The 18964-nt window shown below is 40.2% G+C and overlaps 2 protein-coding genes across 4 annotated transcripts in view; both read left to right on the forward strand.

Annotated features, from left to right (window-relative positions):
• PNISR (PNN interacting serine and arginine rich protein) overlaps positions 1-7309 on the forward strand; it is a 28590-nt gene extending 21281 nt beyond the window's left edge. For both annotated transcript variants that reach the window (XM_021544946.2, XM_077782285.1), the window contains 3 exons: positions 894-1064; positions 2584-3685; positions 3928-7309. In XM_021544946.2, the coding sequence (XP_021400621.1) occupies positions 894-1064; positions 2584-3685; positions 3928-3958 (1304 nt within the window). In that variant the 3' untranslated portion in view covers positions 3959-7309. The remainder of the gene's footprint in view (positions 1-893; positions 1065-2583; positions 3686-3927) is intronic.
• A 608-nt stretch (positions 7310-7917) lies between these two features.
• Positions 7918-16757, forward strand: COQ3 (coenzyme Q3, methyltransferase). Of its 2 annotated transcripts, none has more exons than XM_021544973.3 (7): positions 7918-8002; positions 8843-8966; positions 9340-9492; positions 9657-9756; positions 11301-11543; positions 12777-12936; positions 14347-16757. In XM_021544973.3, exons 1-7 carry the CDS (start codon positions 7918-7920, stop codon positions 14571-14573), a joined length of 1092 nt encoding a protein of 363 aa, XP_021400648.2. In that variant the 3' UTR covers positions 14574-16757. The 2 variants fall into 2 exon arrangements, with proteins under 2 accessions (XP_021400648.2, XP_021400657.2); XM_021544982.3 differs by lacking the exon at positions 7918-8002 and adding an exon at positions 8099-8204.
• Positions 16758-18964: the final 2207 nt, after the last annotated feature.

The raw sequence follows: 18964 nt of genomic DNA on the forward strand, positions 1-18964 counted from the left end.
GTTGATAGAAGAGTAATATGAAAAAATATTATAATCTTTGTAATTATTATTTTATTGAAAAGCTACATAAACACAAAAGCTCCCATATCATATACTGCCAGAAACAACACAGGAAAGAGAGATTGAAATTCCAGCCTTGGGACACAACTGCAAGAGGTTTCTCCCAACATGACTTTTATCATCTAAAATGTACTACAGCAGTGTCAGTGATCAGTTATGTGTTCATTACATGGAATATTGACGAATTAGATTGAATGTTATCATCACAAGTATTCATGTTTCAAAACTAACTCAGTAAAGATCCTAAGGACCTGAGACTGAAAGAAATCCATGTAAGATGTTTAAACTGACTTTGTCCTTATCAGTCCAGTACTTAAAAATATCTCAGAGGGAGAAGAAAGTCTGTTTTTATTCCATCTCCATACCTGTCAAAGTGCAAAGTTTTCTAAATCATATGGAAAAATTGATATGGCATTCAGAATTTCTGTAGCCTTGGACTATGGAGGCAGCTGAAGTCATTTCAGAGATGTCTTCTGGGAAAGATCCCAGGCATTTTCTGTCCCGTTGCTGATACAGAGGCAGGCACTGTTACAGTCTCCACAGGGAGCTTTCTTGCCTTTCCATACAATGGAAAAATGTACCATGGTCACAGTGATTGCTTGCTGAGAATAAACAAGCTGTTCCAGAAGGAGTAGAAGCAGACAGTGACTATCAAAGCAGATACGGGGGCCTTGAACACACTGGCAAACAACACTGGCACTTACCAGAATAAAGTGACTTCTTCAGAGACGAGGAAGTGAAGGAAGGGCAAAGTTACTTCCTCTTTGCCTCACAGAAGTATTAAGAACAAAGCTTAATCTTTCCTCGTGATAGACTGGACTTTATGCACGCAGGTGGACTGGGTGGTTATGGATCAGGAGACAGTGAAGATGAGAGGAGTGACAGAGGCTCTGAATCATCTGATACTGATGATGAGGAATTACGACACAGAATAAGGCAAAAACAGGAAGCGTTTTGGAGAAAAGAGAGAGAACAACAACTACTACTAGAAAAACAGCTAGAAGGTAAATCCTGTGAAGTCTTCTTACTGTGCCACTGTAAATGGAGTTTGACTACTTAGTGTATGTAAATTGATGGCAAAGAAACACATTTTAAGCAAAAAATATGAATCTAAATTTATAAATAATGTTTTTTTAATTCACATTTAAAAAACCCAAAACCCTGTGATTTACTTCTGCTTCTCCATACAAGGTAAGGTTTGTCCTTTTGTACAAATAATGTAGGCCAAAATAGTAGCACAGATACCTCCTAGTGCTGAAGAGCTGTCTAGAGATGGATGCAATGTTAAGAAATCATGAACCAGGTTCACAGGCTGGAGGAGAAAGTGCTATTATGATAGAAATCGATGGTTTCCTCCTTTAACTTTTTATTTAAAGTCCTGAAAATAAGACATATGGAGCCCTTAATGAAATGCTGGACTAGCTAAACTTCTGGTTTTCTAAATAGTCCTCTCTCTTTGAGTGTTTCAAGATGTATGCATAAAAGCATAGCTATATGGAGAGTGTCTGAGTGTGGCCTGTGACCTCTCTTCCTAGTGCAGGAAGCCAGATGTCAGTGTGGAGACATCTCCATGGGACCGTTTGCAGAAATACAAAACTAGGGTGTAAAGCAGCTGATTCTGTACGTCCAAAATATTGAAGAATGAATGCTAGGGCAGAGTCTCATTTGTAGCAGTGTTTTGGAAAGGCAGAAGATTTCTAATGGACAATGCAGCATCTTCTAACATTTCTTCCTGTATTGCCTAATAACTCGGGGACCAGCTGGAATTGTTTTCTGGGTTAAATTTATTAGCTGCCATTTGGACCACGCTGGGTTTCTAGATGCAGTTTTATTCCCTAAATTAATTCAGGAAATGATGGCCCACATCAAAAGGCCATTTTTAGGCAAAAAATGTATGTCAGTTATTTTTTCTGGATTAAATTTAAAATGGGGAGATAAAGTTGGCAGTGATGCAAAGAATCCTAGGTTGAATAAAAATAATTTTTATTTTGGAAACTTCTGGGAAATGCTCTGAAGGTCTCACTATGTGAGAAATACAGTTTCTTCAGACCTGATGGTAATCCTCAAACCCAGATGAATGGGACTCAGAGAAAGGCAGGAAGCATTAGTACTTCCTGCTATACTGATGAGGAGTCTTGTAGGAAAGAGAAAGGGAGAATCAGGTGTGCAGAAAGGTTGCAAAAGGAAAAAAATCTTGAGTGTAGATCAGTTTGGGAGTTCTAGTGTTCCAGGATATTTGTTTTAGAACTTCATCTTAAGCCACTAAAACATAAAATAATAACCTCAAGACTTCTAAAATGACTGGGCTCTACACTTTTTCTAAACTAAGAGGACAACTTTTCTAGAATTATAAGAAAAAAAAAACGTAGTTTGTTAAGTAGTTGGTATAGTGGCAACGTTTTAATTTTAAGTATTATGAGAGGTGCTTGGAAACTTGGTTTTGTCATTGTAATGGTGTGGAAATTACTGACATATTGCTCCAAATTAATTGCATTTTTTTTTCTGTGTACTTCTTTTTTTCAGAAGAAAAGCTACAAAATGAAAAAGTTTCAAAAGAGATGAATGAATTTATTAACAAAGAACAGAATAGTAACTTAGCATCACAGGAGGCAAAAGAAATTGAAGCAGATATGGTTCATGAAAAGAAGAGATCTCCAAATGCAATCACACCTGATGTAGAACTCAAGAAAGAGGGTAAAGAGAGGACAGGAAGGAGTGGGTCAAGAAGCTCTAGCAGTGGTAGCAGCAGCAGCAATAGCAGGAGCAGCAGCAGCAGCAGCACAGTATCCAGTTCATCATATAGCACTAGCTCAGGTAGTAGTCGTAGCACTTCACGTTCTTCCTCTCCCAAAAGGAAGAAGAGACACAGCCGCAGTAGGACACCATCACATAAAGTTAGGCGCAGTAGAAGCAGGAGTTACTCCCACAGAAATAGGAGAGAGAGGAGTAGGAGCAGGGAGAAAATAAGGGAAAGGAGAAGATCTAGTAGAAATCACAGTGCTGAAAGGGGGGAGAGGCGGAGAAATCGGAGTCCTTCGAGAGAGAGAAGCTGGGATAGACGTAGAAGTGGCAGCCGCTCAAGAGACCGGCGAGCCAACCGTGCGAGCCGCAGCAGGAGCAGAGACAGACGTAAAGCTGAAGACCAGCGTAGAAGCCCTACTGGAAATAGGCACAAACGTAAAAGTGAGGGTAAAGATCAAGAAAGGAAAAAGGAGCAGGGTGGAGGTGTAGATAAAGACAAAAAAAAGAACAGAGAAAGGGAGAGAGATCAGGAAAAAAGAAAAGATAAGCCCAAAAAAGAGGAAAAAGAAAGTAAGACTGGCAATCATGATGACAGTAGATTAAAAAGAAAAAGAGACAGTGAAAGAACTTTCTCTCGCAGTGATTCAATATGTGTGAAAATAATAAGACAGGATTCCAAACAAGAAAGTAAAAAAATTACTACCAAAGATAGCAAAAAACGATCAGGCTCTGAATCTAGTGCAAGGAGTAGTTCTGAATCGCCAGGAAGCAGTAAAGAAAAGAAGGCTAAGAAATCGAAGCATATTCGGTCATGCTCCATGGAGAAATCTCAAAGGTCTGGTAAGAAGGCAAGCCGCAAACACAAGTCTAAGTCACGATCAAGGTAGTATACTTTTTAAGTATTTTGTTTGACTTTTAAAAAGTTTTTTATATTCGTCTTCATGTGTACGGCATATGAACCTTTTTAATAAAGTATGGTATTTATTAAACTTTTTGTCTTAGGCAAAAGTAACTTTGGAAAATCTTTTAAAACTATTAATTACTAAGCCTAAAGTGTGTGTGGGTTTGGGGGTCTTTTATTTTTTCCAATTAACTTTCCCCCCCCCCTTTTCCTTTATTTTTCAGATCAACAACTCCTCTTCGTCGTAAACGCTGAGGAATTTATGGCACCAGTGCTATGATGTTTAAAAATTCCATGAGTTATAAAAGGCTTGTCTCATTATAGAGGCACATTGTGGCTATGTAGGTGAAACCAGAATCCTTTTTTTTATTTGTAAATAGGTGTATTTTTTCCAAATGCTGCTCAGAATAATAGGATTTCTTTGTATTACATTTTTTCAAGAACGGTAGTGCTTATTAAGACTATAAAACAGGCCATTCTCTTTCAGCTGTAATGTTCTTAAAATTACTATTGAATGTACTGTGATGTCAATAAAGCTCTTTAGTTCATTTTTTGTTTAAAATTCTTGCACCTGAATTTTGTGGTAAATGGTAGAAAGTACTTAAAAAAAAAGAAAAAGGCAGCTTTTTTGGTATAACAGATTTTTAAAGTACTTGAAAAAGATTTAACGTGAAACACTTGTAATCCGTGGACATGATAAGATTACTTTATTGGGGTGTGGAAGAACAGAGAAAAGACATCTTATTTTTCTTTAGATATGTGTAATAGATTTTTTAATAACCCTTTTTTTGGTCTAGCTGGTACTATATGCTGTGTGTGTAAAATATGGGTCACTGTAATACAAGCTATACTTAAAACAGACTGAACCCCATTAGGAATATGTGCAATTAACTGATCTCTTGTGGCAGTGTTAAGCTCTGGAACTATATTCCTCACCCAGTTTTCAGAGAGATCTTTGGATGTTCAGGGATATTACACACATCTCAGAATTTTCTATGTTTTTATGGAGCATGTTTATAAACGTCATTCAGTACACACTGAAAAACTGACAACAGGTTAACTTTACGTTTTGGCACATGCATTAAATGCGTACTGAATGTTAAAGGTAGGTCCTTAGTGTCTCAAGAATTATGACTCATGTAAAGCTGAAACACTGATGTATCAGCAATACCACTAAATTTTTGATTTTAATATTACCATAAAGTGAAAGAGGTCACTGACTACCTCCTTAAGGAAATTGACTATTGCTGTTAGAAACAAGAGTGTGAAATAATATAAGCTAAAAAACAAACCAACAATACCCAACTCTAGGCCAATGACTTACAGAAGAACATAAATTCATTGAGAGATCTGTGAAAAAGGTAAAAGTCTTAACATCGAAGTAAGTTCTCTTTGATTGGCTGTATCTTCTAAGAAAAAATGGTACTAGTACAGGCAACTTGGAAAGCATGTCTTCATGAACAGATAAATCCACTTAGCAAAGTCAAAATTCAGCTACTGTATTTTCATAAATAATACGCAGAAATAAACTGCTTCAGGGCAAAGAAATACATTTTATGTGTTTAATAAGCAAGCTAATTGCTAGTGAATATGTGCATGTTTATCAAAACACTGTTACAGATAAATAATCAGTTGTAAATCATAACACCGCCCCCCCCAATTATATCTTTAATATAGAGTAAGCAGTCATATTTATTAGCAAAATAAGGCATAATTTACATCACACAACTTTACTTGCATTGGTAGGAATATAAATAATGATGTGTTGATCCAATCTCACTACACTCTTTGCTCTGGGTAAGAGTGAGGAATATTTTGAAAATAGGTTGCATAACAGTTCAGATGTCCTAGAAGGATGTCTTGTGAGAGACAGAAAGAAACTAGAAATAAGCTTAAGAAAAGCTGTTGAGGAATACAGTTTCCAGGATGCATTGAATTTGATTTTCAGTTCAGATTTTATATTCTCTGTCTAATAATAAAAAAAAGATTGTGTATGAAAAGCTTTATATACTTTGCCAACAACTGGAATTCTGTCACTTCCTGTAAATATGAAAATTATTTTTTGACACATATGCACTTCTATGGGTAGTGACTGTATGCCAATAAAAAGAGCATACGATCTCTGTATTTAACTGTTTCAGAAATCTTACTATAACTGCCTACTCATCACTCAGTTATTAAATACACATCGGTATTATTGTCAGCATCACATACATTAAACTTCTTTGGGCTTTAGAAACTCTCCTTTAGGAATGTCTTTCACCAGAAGAGGCTAGAATAACAACCACTCTCTTAATTCCATACATCTGAAGTTATCCTAAAATGTGCGAATACCAACAAAAATGGGAATGTATTGTTTTAAAATGAATGCTGCAAAAACATTTCAATGCACTACAGGAAAGCAATACACAGGATTTTGAATGTCATGCAGCAACGTGACATTTGGAGACATTTCCCTTGAAAACTTTTTTTAATAAATGAGGGTGGTGTGAAATCAAATGAATAATGATTTCCATGCGAATTGTTTTTAAGGTGAATACAACCAAGCCAATGTCTGTATGTGCCCCAAGGTGCTCGCTACACTGTGTAAGAACAAGAATTAGCTGTGGCCATGGATAGGCCAAAAAAGAGTAGTTGAGTAAATATTCTGACTTGAAAGATTGAGCAACTACATGTGTTTTGAAATATGGCACAATAACAAAAACTGTTCTGTATTTGAGGCTCTGTCTCATAGAATAGCTACTTCTAGTTTCAAACAAGCTTGTTCTGTTAAGTAGAATACATGGCCAAGTGTACACGTGTTTGCTTGCTTGTAAGCAATTCTAAAATCACAAATATAAAGGTAATGGTAACATAAGGTTTGGCTCTCTTGCTCAGATTTTGCATTTGTTTTGCTAAATTAATGACAAGTAAAAAAATTGAATAGTATGTGGATGCATGCTTTGAAGGAAGGCTTAGTTTTGTCTCTTAAGGAGACTAACCATAAAGGATGTGTTGGAGCTCTGGTTTTTTTCAGTAGCTCTGAGGTGTTATTAATGACTCATAACTCCAGTGCACTGTGAGCTTTGTTGGATAGAAAGCAGGTGAGTAGAAAAGTGAGGCAAGTACATACTAAGCAGGTTTGCCATATGTTTAATTGCTGTCCAGACAAGCTTTTTTGAGCCCTTTCATCAGTCCTTATTTAGCTATGAAAAGAAAATAATCCAGACTTTAACTGCTACATGAATTATACTGTATTTACAGGAGACCTGTAAACAGGCAGATTTCAAGCAGTGAGGCTTGTAGTACCAAGCAAGGTCAGTAGAGAAAGCAGGCTGGCACTAGAGGAAAGTCAAGCCAGGACTGGTTATACTACTCAAAATGTCCTGCAGCCTGGAGGATGCTGCTGCCCTTGGCGTTGTGCAGGCGGATGCCAGCCTCTGCACAGTCAGGGAACCCGGCCTCTGATCATCTGCCTGGCGGGCACGGGAGCGCTGCCAGCTCTGCTTTCATGGCTTACCTTTGCCTTGCTCTGCGCTGCTGCCTTCCAGACAGCTTTGGTTTTCACTGCGCGTTCTTGTTGGACCTGCAGCTCAATAAAGCGTCAGAAAACGAATCTTTACAAAACCTGGCTCAATTATTTTCTATTTGTGTGTATCAGCCCTGAACTGCCAGGGCTGCTGACCTCAGTTCGGGGCCCTGGGCAGCAGTGTCTGCTAGAGAGCAGGGAAGGCAGAAGCCCTTCTCGTTCCCGGCCACAGCCTGGCCTTCACCCGCAAACCGTGGCACGGCAGCCGCTCCGAGAGGCAGCAGCGTGGTGCCCGAGGAGCTGCCCCGGGCCCGGCCGTGCTGGGCCCAGAGGTTCTGGCCAGGCCGCAGTGCCGGCTGCTGGGACCGCTTCCCTCTGAGCCTGCCCCGGCGCGAGAACTCTTCTTGCCGTGCCCTGCAAGCCCGGTGTGCTTCTAGGTAATGAACGGAACGGAAAGCCCTGGGCTCCTCGCTGTGCCGTCCGAACGAGCCTCTGCTTGCGGCTCTTTCCGTGTTCCAAGACAAGGGAATGACGGGGCACACATTTATGCAGAGTTGCTCCAGATGCAGCCCTGGCGACAAGTGCCACCGTAGGGACTGGCATTCGCACCGGCCCCAGCGCCGAGCGGAACCTTCCCGGCGCCCGCCCGGCGAGGCAGCCGGCAGCGCCGGCCGCGGACCGGGGCGGGGCGAGCGCGGCGGCGGCCATGCGGGGCGGCGGGGCGGCCCGAGCGCTCGGCCGCGCCCTGCGGCGCCGGCGGGCGGCGGCCGCGCTGCCGGGGGCGGCGGGCGGTGAGCGGGGAGCGGGCGGCAGGGCCCGGGCGGCGGGAGGGCCCGGGCGGCGGGCGGGGCTGCGCTTCGCCGGCTCCCTCAGCCGGGACCCGCACACCTCCGGCCGGCGGCGGCCCCGGGCACGTCCGCGGCATTCCCGGCCCGCTCAGCGCCGGCCCGTCGGAAGGTGTTGTGCCCCTGCCGCCTCCTTTGCAGTCCGGAGGTGTCTGGATCGCTCCATCACTCACTGCGGCCTAAAATCGTCTTCAGGGGGTGGTTTGCGCTGCGTACACTGAGGCATTGCTGAGATTCGGGGGCTGTCGGTGACCAGGCAGCAGCGGGGTGTGAGCGAGTGTTCGCCGTGCTAGGGAGAGCCCTGCCTCGGCTGAGCAGGAGAGGGGAGCAATTGCAGGGTATTGTCCCTGGCCTGTCTGTGCACCGTCCCTAAGGGTTTTTGCTTAGGTTTCCTTACTGGTTTGTACCATGCAAAATGAGTGTGCAGCTGTGTATGTCTCATCCCAACACATAATAAACCCAGCACTGCTGAGTGTGTGTGTGTGTGTGTGTAGACATGTTGGGGAAATTCACACTAACTGGAACATTTCAGTTGCATAAAAAGCTCTTTTCCATTCAGTCTCTGAACATGAAAATTATATACAAATTATTGTACATAATTTGAGGAGTACAGGGGTGGTGAACTAGCATACTTTCTTTTATTTAATACCCAATTCTGTAACTACAAATGTGCAAAGATTTGCTTGGTTAGTATTCTGCTAGAGCAGCACCCTTACAACTAGGTGTTTTGTCTCTGACTTCTTGTAAAGCTGATGTTTTCCATTTGGATGTCTTTTATTTATGCAGATGGCCAAGCTGATCTGTCTTTTCAGACAGGTCTGAGACATATCCTTCAGGACTGCAACAGGAAAAGACAAATGAAATCCAGTAGTACCTTGCCTGCTTCTCTGACTGAAATGAAAAGCAACATGTAAGTATTGTATCTAAAATAACACTGCATGATGAGGGCTACCCTTTTTTGTAACAATTTGACTTCATGACTTTGTGACAGTGTCACCTGGAGTAATTTTTATATCTCACAGGTTTGAATATTTGATGTGGCCTGTTCTTAACTTACTGATTGCCAGCTTAAAAATTACAGGCATGCAGCCATCTGTTTGGGAAGATATGTTACCCATACAGTGTACAATATCTGTATGCTACTAAACGAGTGTAACTCAAATCTCTAAAGAAGGATGAGTTTTACCTCTGCACATTTTCCCATGCAATATTTGTTTTTCCTATCTTTCAGCTGACATGAAATATTAGTATTGGTTTAATGATGTTCAGCTTTCATTATTTAGGTTCACTGTGAAGAGACCTTTCAGCACTTCGCACTCATCAGTAGATTCAAAGGAAATGAAAAAATTCCAGCTCCTTGCACATAAGTGGTGGGATGAAGAAGGAGAATATGCAGCCCTTCATTCTATGAATGATATTAGAGTTCCATTTATTAGGTATGGTTTCTGAAGACCGATTTTTTTTTTTTTTTAGATATACTATTTCTGTATGACCTCAGAAAATACTGTAAAAAAGCACCAATTACTGGTACTTAAGATAACTACAGGATCTATTGAAGCACCTTGTGGGTTTGACCTTAATCACATCCCTTTTCTTTTAGAGATACTCTGTTGAGCATGAGTAGTAATTATCATCTGGGAAATCCACTTTCTGGAATCAAAATTCTTGACGTGGGCTGTGGCGGAGGGCTGCTGAGTGAGGTAAGAAACAGTGAGCTCTGTGTTTTCTTGTTAAGAACCATGCAAGGTATTTGAATAGTACAAATTACACTGCTTAATTTCAAATCCTCCAAGGAGGACTTTTTCTCTTCTATGATATGTTAGTTACTGAGTAGAATGCAGTCCACTCATACCAAAAAACCCAGAGTATTTGGTTAGCATAGTGTGGTGGTTTTACAGAGAATGAGGCAGTTGGTAAAGAGAAATTCTAAAATTCTGAGATTCTAAATCATGAAAATAAGATTTCAAGCACTGTAAAGTAGAGGAGAGGGGAAGAATGATGAAAAGGTCCATGGATATTTCTTCCTTTATTTTTTTTTTTTTACTTTACAAGTCTAGGCAGGAATACTTGAAATCATTACATCCTCATTACCATAGAAGCATTTTTTGTTATATACTTGTTCTTACACATTCATTTATTTGAACAGCTTATCTTCAGTGTTTTACATGGGGATGGGGATTCTCACCTTTGATTTACTCTCATGGGGAATGCATGGAATAACATCAAGCACCCAAATCATACCTCTCCTGTGTCAGTCGAGATTGCTGTGGTAAAGGGGCTGATGTTACAGTGGCTTCCAGAGAAGTCTGCACAAACCTGGGACTCAGAAGTTACTGTTTGTGATGGAATGCTGTCCACACAGGCTCTGACAGTGCTGTGTCCCATCAATAGACTAGGGATGGTTTGTGAACTTAGAGTTACAGATCTGGCTGACTTACTCTGGGAACATCATCAGCATCTGAAGTGAGGTGTTACAAAGGGACCTCAATCTCTCCCATGTTTTTTTTCTTGGTTTTTTATCCTCTTTTGAGCAAAATCTTGTAGTCTTGTGAGAGGGGTCTATCCAACAATGCTGGCAAAACTGGTGTGCTGCATCACCTTCTCAGGCTGAACAACTGGTGAATTTCAGGTTGGAATATCATACATGTGGTCATGTTCTACAGACTGTTTCAGTTTCAGAAGAGGTGATGACTAAGGTGCTAACCTTGGAGTAAGAAGACACTGGAGAAACCTGAGTGACAGCCAAGGCTGATGCTATCCTAGTAAACATCAGTGTTTAGTTCTCAGCAGTGAGAAAGTCCCAGAGATAATCATATATTAAGTAACCATTAAAAAGATATGAGGATTTACCATTACAGGTGGATGTTGAAGAAAGTAATGACAGTAATTAAATATGGCATTGTTTCCCCCCCTTTAATTACTGTGTTGATTTTCCCCCTTTTTTTGTTCTGTATCAGAGAGAAGTAGTGGAAGAAATCTTTATTTGGTGTAACAAAATGAATTGAGAACAAATTATTATAAAAGACAATTTAGATGTGTGTGTATAGACCACTATATAATTTCCTAAGAAAATTAACACCGCTTTTCCCAAATCTAAGGGTGTTTTTGCTTTAATAAACATTTAAAATAAAACTGCCGGATCATCATTTACTGTTGTTTGTCTTGTGGTGATGCTTTAAAAGTTTCAGAAACCTTTAAGTAAATTGTTTTTGTGCAGAGAATAAATTACACTCTTTTTTATTAGCCTTTAGGTAGACTGGGAGCTTCAGTTACTGGAATTGATCCTGTGGAGGACAACATTAGAACAGCAGATCAGCACAAGTCATTTGATCCGGTCCTGGCCAAGAGAATACAGTACAAGTCCAGTTCACTGGAGGAGATTGTGGAAGAGTCTATGGAAACCTTTGATGTAATTGTAGCTTCTGAAGTAGTGGAGCATGTGGCTGACCTTGAAACGTTTATCAAGTGTTGCTCTCAGGTGTTAAAGGTAAGAGAGTTTTTGCTTTCATTATTGGGAATATTTATTCTCTTTTATTATCGTGGCTTTTTAAAAGGAATGTGAAAACGTATCTGCACACATCTCTCCACTAAGTCAGAAACATGTTCTAGAAGTGCCTTCCATCTTTCTCCATGATGCAAATATATCTTCCCAAATTCAGTAACCACAGTTAGGGGAAATTTATTTCCCCAACTCAGCCTCAGAAAAGTGTTACAGCATTACCCAGCATTGCAGGTTTGGGTTACATCAGGGCCATAAGAAATCTGGGTGCATCTGATTTCACACAGGTGAGAGGAAATGTGGCATTGCTGCTATTGATTGACAGCTGTGGCTCAGACTGCATGGGAACTCTGTAATGATGTTTCTGACACAAGATTTTATTCCAGCACGAGCATCACATCAGATGAGATCCTGGATTGCTTTTAAAGGCTCCTAGTTAAGCTTTGGAGATAATCAGGCAGTTATTTATCTTGATAGTAGTTCATTTGCAAAGAAGGATGGTAAGCTCAGCACGCAAATGGGAACTTTTCTCTGATCTCTTTATTTTTCTGGTCATCAGAAGAAATGTAAATTACTTCAATTGAATGCAATTATTTCACACAGGTGAAATTTTTTAGCCTGCTAGGGACAAAGAAATTATCCCTTATTTCTAACAAACAGTTCTTTAAGGACTTAGAATTTGCTTCTAGCTTTGTTTCTTTGCCCATGTAATTATTAAAACAAGCATGGCATGGCATTAGCAGTCTCAGAAATTAAGAAAGTATTTCACATTTTACTTTGGTTTTAATTAAAAAAGCATTTTTGTGTTTTTTTCTTCATTGGGTTTTTGGTTTCTTGGGTGTTTTTTTGTTGTGTTTTTTGTTTTTTTTTTTAACAATAGATATTGTATAAGCTTTAATACCTTTTATTTATCCAATTTCTGGGCAGAAAATATTATAAGTGACTTTTCTAGGTGTTCTTTGGGCTAGGGAATAGTTTTTAGTCCACCCAAGACCTGATTATGTTGATTCTTTGAAGATTCCTGAGACATACTGTTAGAACATTATATTCTTTCTTGTATTAAAATGTTATAAATATCTATCCTGGGATGAAATTACTTCTTACTTTTGCATTGTGTAGACTTTGACATAGACAAATTATTTGTCTTAATGTGATTAAATTTACAATTTAAAAAAAAACCCAAAAAATTATTCTAATTGAACATTTTAATATTTTAATTAGCCTGAAGGTTCTTTATTCATTACGACAATCAATAAAACACAATTGTCCTATGTCCTGGGAATTGTGGTTGCAGAAAAAATAATGGGGATTGTACCAGAAGGAACACATGAATGGGAGAAATTTGTTCCCCCTGAAGAGCTGGAGCGCCTTCTGGAATCAAGTAAGTTTCAGGCCAGATGGTGGGAATGGAGAGAGATCTCTAAATGATAGAAATGGCAAAGGGATAAGTTAGGTGGGGTGAGTACTAGCAACAATACACAGCTTTTTCTGCTTGAGTTAACAGTCATATATTAAGAGTATAATTCCTGGTTTAAAGAAACTGCTGCTTACTGGGTTTTGCGTAAAATAAATTAAATGGAATCCTAAGAGTGCAGTAATTACTTGAACAAAATCACTGTTGCAGCTGCCCTCTGTTTAAAGCCTAAATAAAAAAATTCCAGTGTTGTCCATTGTGTTCTGGTGACAGAATGTATGCTCTGAAGTGGCTCATAAGCTCTAAGCCAGGTTTGAGGAAATAACTGTGTTGGCACTCTGGGGCTGCACTGCTGCCACTGCATTGTTTGTCACATTTCCTTTGGGAAGAGGCGTTTTTATTTTTGGTTTGCTGCTCCATGTTCTCTATTTATATTGTGCTAAAAGATTTCTTCCAAAACGTGAAGATGAAACCTACCACAAATTCATTAGTCAGTTCTTGAGAAATTCTGTGACACTGATTTTAATTATTTCTAATTAAATTACCTTGGTCTGATTACTTTTAAAATAGACAAAGCACTGAGCTGGGAAGACTTCTGCCCATTGCCCTCCTTCACCACAGATGTTTTAAAACCTCTCAGCAAATATTTAACTTTGCTCTAGTTCACTACAAGGAAGCTGAAGTATGGGTGGAGCTATTCTCTTGGCAAGGTCTTTTCCTGACACTTTGCAGTTATAACATAAGGAGTATGACCCAATACTGGTTCACATACTGGTGGTTCTTTCAGTTCTTCCTTTGGAAGGAGAAGCAGGTGCAGTGGAGTGATTCATTTTGATAGGGTGTTTATTTTTGGCCTTCTATCCTGTATCCTGCTGGGATACAGCAGATCCATGCAGTGAACTGAGTGCTGCTCAGCCAGGAGTGATAAATCACTTTTTCTTTGCACCGAGTCCTTGATGACATTCACATGCCTTTTTCTACATTCTTCAATTCCTAAAAGGAATCTGAAGAATCCTTGCAAAGATGTGCTCAGATTTTGTTTTTGGAGCATGTGATGTCAACCTGAAGCATGTCTCCACCTCCAGAAAATGTTACCAGTCAGCCAGATGAGATGTGAGGCTGAGATTTTCAGCAGAACCCTGTAGCTGCTGGTGGTGCGTGGCCTGGCACAGAGCTGTTGCAGCCACTGCCAGGAGCAGGACCTGCTGTCACCAGTGATGCCAGTGGCACCACATGTAGGGGTGTCTGACAAAGGCCAGCTTCCTCCCCAGCCCAGAGGAAGAAGCATGTTTCAGACTTGCTGTTCTAAAGAGCTTGATGTTGCAGTGACTTACAATATTTAAGAACATGGCTTTATATGGCTTCTTTCTTTCCTAGATGGCTTTTCAGTCAAGAGTGTGAATGGGATGTTGTATAATCCGCTCTCGGGCTCCTGGAGCTGGATGGAGAGCACGAGCCTGAACTATGCAGTGCACGCAGTCAAGTCTGGGGCTCCGGCGCAGTCCCACGCCACAGACACCCTGCCAGAGACAGACGTTCAACAGCGCTCGGCCACGGCTGGCACAGCTGGCACAGCTGGCACTGTCCCAGACAGCACTGTCTGATGTGTGTGGTGATAGACTGTCACCAGAACAGAAAATGAGTTTTTACTCAGATGGACACAATAAAACCTTTGCCAACAACAAGCTTCCTGTTTGCATCAATAATACATGTGCTGTTTTTGGCCAGATACTTAGGGCGGTCTCAAAAAAACCAAGTGCCCACTGTCTCAGGAATTTTTTAAGATTTAAATGAGCAAAGCTTTTAAAGAATAAGTATTTTCATGAGAAAGTAGTTTCAAATTGTTGGACAGGGAAATGCAAATTAGTCTGTTGGTAGCTTGGAGGGAACTATCATCTGGTAGTGTTTGCAGTCCTGGTGGGACTCAGATCTCCATAGAATAATGGCTTAGATGTAGAGTGAGTTAAAAACCACAGTGCTGTACAATAAATTAAATGTCTTAAGTATTTAAGATACTCAACTCTGTAAAAATATATGAAACACTTAAGATCTACAAAGACTTCTTTCTGTAATACATCTTTCTCCCTGAGCAGGGGAAACAAAATAGCAAACCTTTACTGTTGAATCCTGCTGTTTCTTCTGTTTCTGTAACTGTGAAATGGAAGAGTCTCTGAGACCAGATACTCTTTGACTCAGCTGTCAAAGCCCTTTCACCATAAAGATACTTGTATCTGTGCCTATTTTTCAACTTTCTCCCTCTGCCCAAATAAAGAGAAACTAGGTAAAATTTTACTAAGCAACCAGAGCTCCATGGTAGAAGAATGACAGATTAGCAGTCTGTCCTAAAACTGAGGTGCCATACCTATTTATTAGTAATGTTCTAGAGTCCAGGTAAGGAAAAGTCGTTTACAATGAAATAGAACTTTCTAAATAAAGTATCGTGTGTGTCTATGACTGCATCTCCTTCCTTTCTTCTTTTTCTTTCAGCTTGTACACAGCTGGAAAGGTGTCTTGGTTTTGTTTGCAGGGATGAAAATGAAACTTTTTCTTCCCTTCTTATCTTTCTCCCTGTTTTAGTTGCTTGTGCATTTCTCCTGCTGTAGAGGTGTGGTGAGCTAAATTAGTTTTTTACACATTTGCACTCTTGCTGCTTTGCTGTGTATACATTTTGCCTTCAGATCCAAGTTTCCTGATGGATTTGATGATGCCTCGAAAAATACAGTTAGTTTATAATGGAAATAATAGTTATCTATAGCTAATAAATATTAAGAAGTATCTGGTGTAATTGCTTCCATGATAATAAGTTCTGCTTCATAATATTTCTGTGGAATGTAGCTTGGCTTTGAGAAGAAGATTAATGATCATGTTAAGAGTTTAGTGATGGAGAAGTCACTACACCAGTAAAAAAGTTATTCCAAAGGTTCATCAGTTGAGGTGGTTTTACCTTGGAACCTCACCAGTGATGTCCTAACATCCTCATTTTTACACTTAAGTACCTCTATCAGCTGCAGTTTTGAGTTGTTACCCCTTAATTTTCTTTTAGATTAAGTAGTCTGAGATTATCTCTACAGCTACATGTGAGTTTCTGAGTTCACATAAAGTTCTGTGGTAAACATTTCTGGAGCATGGCAGTGGAACTGCCTGCAACAATTCATTAATGGTTTTGCTAATGCTGTCTGCAGGAGGAATGCATCATTCCCTGTCTGCCTTTCTTCTGCAAAGGAGTCTCTGCTCCGTTGGTCATGCATGCAGTGTGGTGCACAGCATTCAGGAGAGGAGTAATGCTGGAAGAAAATGTGGAGTTGAAAGAGATAACCAGCAGTCTTTGCTCCTGTGTTCTGGTGTGTGTGGAGCCATGTGGCTCCAGTGAATTTCCCTAACCAAATTACCAACATCAATCTTAAGTTACTACAGCTGTTTCAAATTTTGCCAGCAGCTCTGAAAAGCACTGAGACCTGCACAGATTCCTGAGGTAGCTGACAAGAAACATCCCCCAGGAGGTGGGCCCCCCTCCACTGATTTGTTTTGAGACTTGTCAAGTGAAATAAAAAATAATGTTATAAAACTGACATAGAAAGAACTGATTATTTTATTTAGGAGCCCAAAGTCCAGATGTTTGTGTGACTAGCTTTTCATGTGACTGGCTTTCTCATCCTTTCCATTTTTCCTTACTTCATAGATTCACAGAATGTTCTGAGCTGAGCGGGACACACATGGATTAAGTCAACTCTAAAGTGAATTACTTGTTACAAAACCTTGTAGTTTTTCATTAAACTGTGAACTACCAAGGATCTCTTGTTTTGCTTTTTTCACTGTTATTTCTATTGCATGTAGGACAAAAAACCTTTGATGCTGCCTGGGTTCTCTGTCCAAGCTCACAAGAGGGATCCTATACCTAATGAACAATGGCTGGCATTTAAACCACAAGCACATGGACCTGGTTATCCATGGATACCTCTGGTTTTGACAAAAACCTTACCACAAGCATCTAATCTTCTGCTCCTACATGTGTGTTGGAGCCCTCTCAGTCCAGGAGGGTTTTGAGAGCAGTGTAGACAAATGAGTTGGGACTGCTTGAACAACAACTTGTACCTTTTACTATGTCTCCAGCTGTCCTGATATGCTCCATCACCTGTCCTTACCCCTCACTTTTCTTCTCTTGGGGATTATCCAAACTACTCTGGCTATATTTCGTCCCTCTGTTTAAAACAACCTTGTTTTAATGCAGGAATGATAGAATGCAGTAGAAATAATTTTAATGAGATAACAAATAGGACAAAAATATCCTACACTTGTGAACTGGTTTTGGTGTTTTATATCCATACCTTTTTCTGTGCAACTGGCACAGAGTAATCTAATTCAGTACCGTGCCGTGAATATGTACAATGCACTTGTGCTCCAGAAAGCTTTTTCTTAAAATCTGTGCCTAGAAAACCAGTGACGTTTTCACACTTCTCTTAGCCCAGCTCCTGCAGAAATTTCATAGATGTTATTGAAATGGACAGAATTTAAATAAAATAAGTTTGCAAATATTTTGTCTTTCATTTTGCAACTTGTTCATGTTTATGGAGCCATGGCTTCAATGCTACAGTGGTGGTAGGAGGTGAAAAAAGCAATGTTATTGCAGCAGGCATGTGCCCAAGACTAGGGTTGAGGCACGAGGTGATTCTTTCCTTGGGATAGGGAAAATACTGTATTTGGCGCCTGGTCTTTTTCAGTCTCTCTATTTCTAGTTGTATACCCTTGACTCTCCCATTACCAGCCATTTATTCCTGCAACAAAACAAATCAGAGTAAGAAGCTGATTAAAAAAAAAAAAAAAATCCAGCAGAGCAAACAATGGTGTGTTGGGTGGTCTCGGCTATTCAGCTGTGGTCTGCTTTGTTGTGTTGTTTCATCTCTCCCACAGTGCTCCACATGATACCAGTCCCAGCTCTTTGCTCAGGCTGATTCTTGTCTGAGGTGTAAATATGCGGATTTTTTTTCTTTCTTTCCTATTTTTACTATGTTGCCCTGGGATGCTGCTGGTGGTTGTGCTGTTGAGGGAGCTGAATTTTCCCACTGTGGAGGACTAGAGCCATTTGGGAAGTAAGCACTGGGAGTAAATGGACAGGGAGAAGATGGGACAGAACAGCCCCTTGAGGAGCAGTAGGCTTTTAGGTTGGCTCAGCCTGTCTTGTGGAACAGCACATTCAGATAATAATTGAAACATTAATTGTACTCAAGCCCAACTGGAGTAGTATGAGAGCCTCAGAGGAGATCTGCATTTAATCTCCTTTTTAATACAAATACAACTTGAAGTTTCCATAGTTCCCATTATGCTATCTTATTGCCTATTGTTCCTTTGTGGTCCAGTGACATTTTATGGCCATTTTTGCAGGGCTTTACAATTTCTTTCCTCTACATTTCTACTAACACCCTGTGTCAGGCTTCTTGGGGATGGAAAAGAAGAGAGAGAAAGGAGTGGGAAGGGAATTGTGCAGTAGCTGTGATAAGAGTAAGAATAATGAATATCTTGTTGGAAGTTTTTCTGTAAATGGCTTCTGAAGTTTTTCACTATGTTGAAATCTCAGCTTTAATTAAAAAGAGAGGCAACAAACAATTAAACTTATTTTCCATACTCTTTTAATAAATGCTTGAAAGGAATAATCCCATGCAGTCTAGAAGTTCAGGAATCAGAAGATTCAGCGTCTTAATTAGCCTGATGAAGCAGACTGGAGGAGAAAAACTGAGAACACGAATTACTCCGTGAATGCTGATACTGTATTTGCTGATAGGGGTTTGAGAGGGGCCCAGGAGTACCTGGAATGGGGGAGAGCATTGAAAAGCCAGAAATAGAAGCAGTATGAGCAATGCCTGGAAGAGAAGTATTATTCTGATGGAGAGGAGAAATGTGAAGTAGAGGTATAGAGCTCAGTCTGGTTCTAGGGTACCTTTGAAGAGGAACTACTGATGGTTGGGAGAGTGGCTTTGTGTCACACTGAAGCATAAAAGTT

Source organism: Lonchura striata, chromosome 3 (genome assembly GCF_046129695.1).
Source record: "Lonchura striata isolate bLonStr1 chromosome 3, bLonStr1.mat, whole genome shotgun sequence".
Classification (NCBI taxonomy): domain Eukaryota; kingdom Metazoa; phylum Chordata; class Aves; order Passeriformes; family Estrildidae; genus Lonchura; species Lonchura striata.